Source organism: Otolemur garnettii, unplaced genomic scaffold (genome assembly GCF_000181295.1).
Source record: "Otolemur garnettii isolate 467f Iridium unplaced genomic scaffold, OtoGar3 scaffold00001, whole genome shotgun sequence".
Taxonomy (NCBI): domain Eukaryota; kingdom Metazoa; phylum Chordata; class Mammalia; order Primates; family Galagidae; genus Otolemur; species Otolemur garnettii.
The window spans coordinates 47,123,940-47,125,215 of record NW_003852396.1 but is presented as its reverse complement, the minus strand read 5'-3'; the positions used below and the strand labels follow the sequence as shown (position 1 = coordinate 47,125,215).

Below are 1,276 nucleotides of genomic sequence, written 5' to 3'. Positions count from 1 at the left end.
GCCGGGTGAGCTATAGGCGCCTAGCCGGTAGGGTTTATATTATATGGATTTCAAACATTTTTAGTGAGAAGAAACAAAAGGAAAAAAAGGTTGCTGTCACCAAGCACCTTTCTTCTTCCCTTAATTCTCCAGGTATGCCCATCCCTTAGTCTAAAGACTTCATGTTAGCTGAATTATAATGACCTCTGGTCTAGAGTATTCTAAGATCAAAGAAAACTGTATCATGTTATTTAGTTCTGTATTAAGTAAAAAAAGCACTATGATCTATAATCGCTATGATAGCAATATCACATTTTCAAATTTGTATTTTTTATATTATCATGAAGACAATGAATGTGCTAAAAAGTAAACACTACTAAAAGGGTCTAAAGTGGCATAAAGCTTTTCTCCCCATCCAGGAGCTATTTTACATAGTAAGTACATCTATAATTCATCATGATAGTGAAATATGTTTCAGAGAGCATGCAGGGCTTAATGAAGCTTTAGGCTTACCACTTGAGTCTCCGTGCTCTCCAAGGACCAGCCCATGACAGCTCTCGGAGTGGATACCAAGCCTTTGTCCAATAAAGTAACGGAAACGGGCAGTGTCCAGATTACAGCCACTTCCAATCACACGGTTTTTGGGAAATGCACTCAACTTCCAGGCTACGTAAGTTAAGATATCCACTAAGAAGAAAAAAGTACAAGTCAGAAAAAGTTCTCATCTTAAGTGATATACACATTTATTTATTAATAGAGTCTCACTCTGTTGCCCAGGCTAGAGTGCAATGGCCTGCGAACATATCACTGTAATCTTGAATTCCTGGGCTCAAGTGATCCTCCTGCCTCAGCCTCCTGTTCTTTTTTTATATACCTATAGTAAAACTAGTATCTTCAGCAGATGGATGGTCAAAAACAAAAAAAAAAACTTAATTAAAAAAAAAAATTGACCAGGCATGGTTGCTCATGTCTGTAAGCCTAGCACTCTGGTAGGCTGAGGCAGGTAGATTGCCTGAGCTCACAGGCTCAAGACCAGCCTGAGCAAGAGACCCGATCTCTAAAAATAGCTGGGCGTTGTGGTAGGCGTCTATAGTCTTAGCTACTCGGGAGGCTGAGACAAGAGAATTCCTTAAGCCCAGGAGTTTGAGGTTGCTGTAAGCTATGATGCTATAGCACTCTACCAAGGGTAACATAGTGAGACTCTGTCTCAAAATAAAATAAACTGGCTCAGCGCCTGTGGCTCAAGCGGCTAAGGCGCCAGCCACATACACCTAAGGTGGCGGGTTCGAATCCCCAG

The 1,276-nt window shown here is 41.0% G+C and overlaps 1 protein-coding gene across 1 annotated transcript in view; it reads right to left on the bottom strand.

Moving 5' to 3' along the window:
* Nucleotides 1-1,276, bottom strand: part of LDHAL6A (lactate dehydrogenase A like 6A) — a 17,382-nt gene that overhangs the window by 2,305 nt on the left and 13,801 nt on the right. Inside the window, exon 5 of the mRNA XM_023518896.1 lies at nt 493-666. Within this exon, the coding sequence (XP_023374664.1) occupies nt 493-666 (174 nt within the window). The remainder of the gene's footprint in view (nt 1-492; nt 667-1,276) is intronic.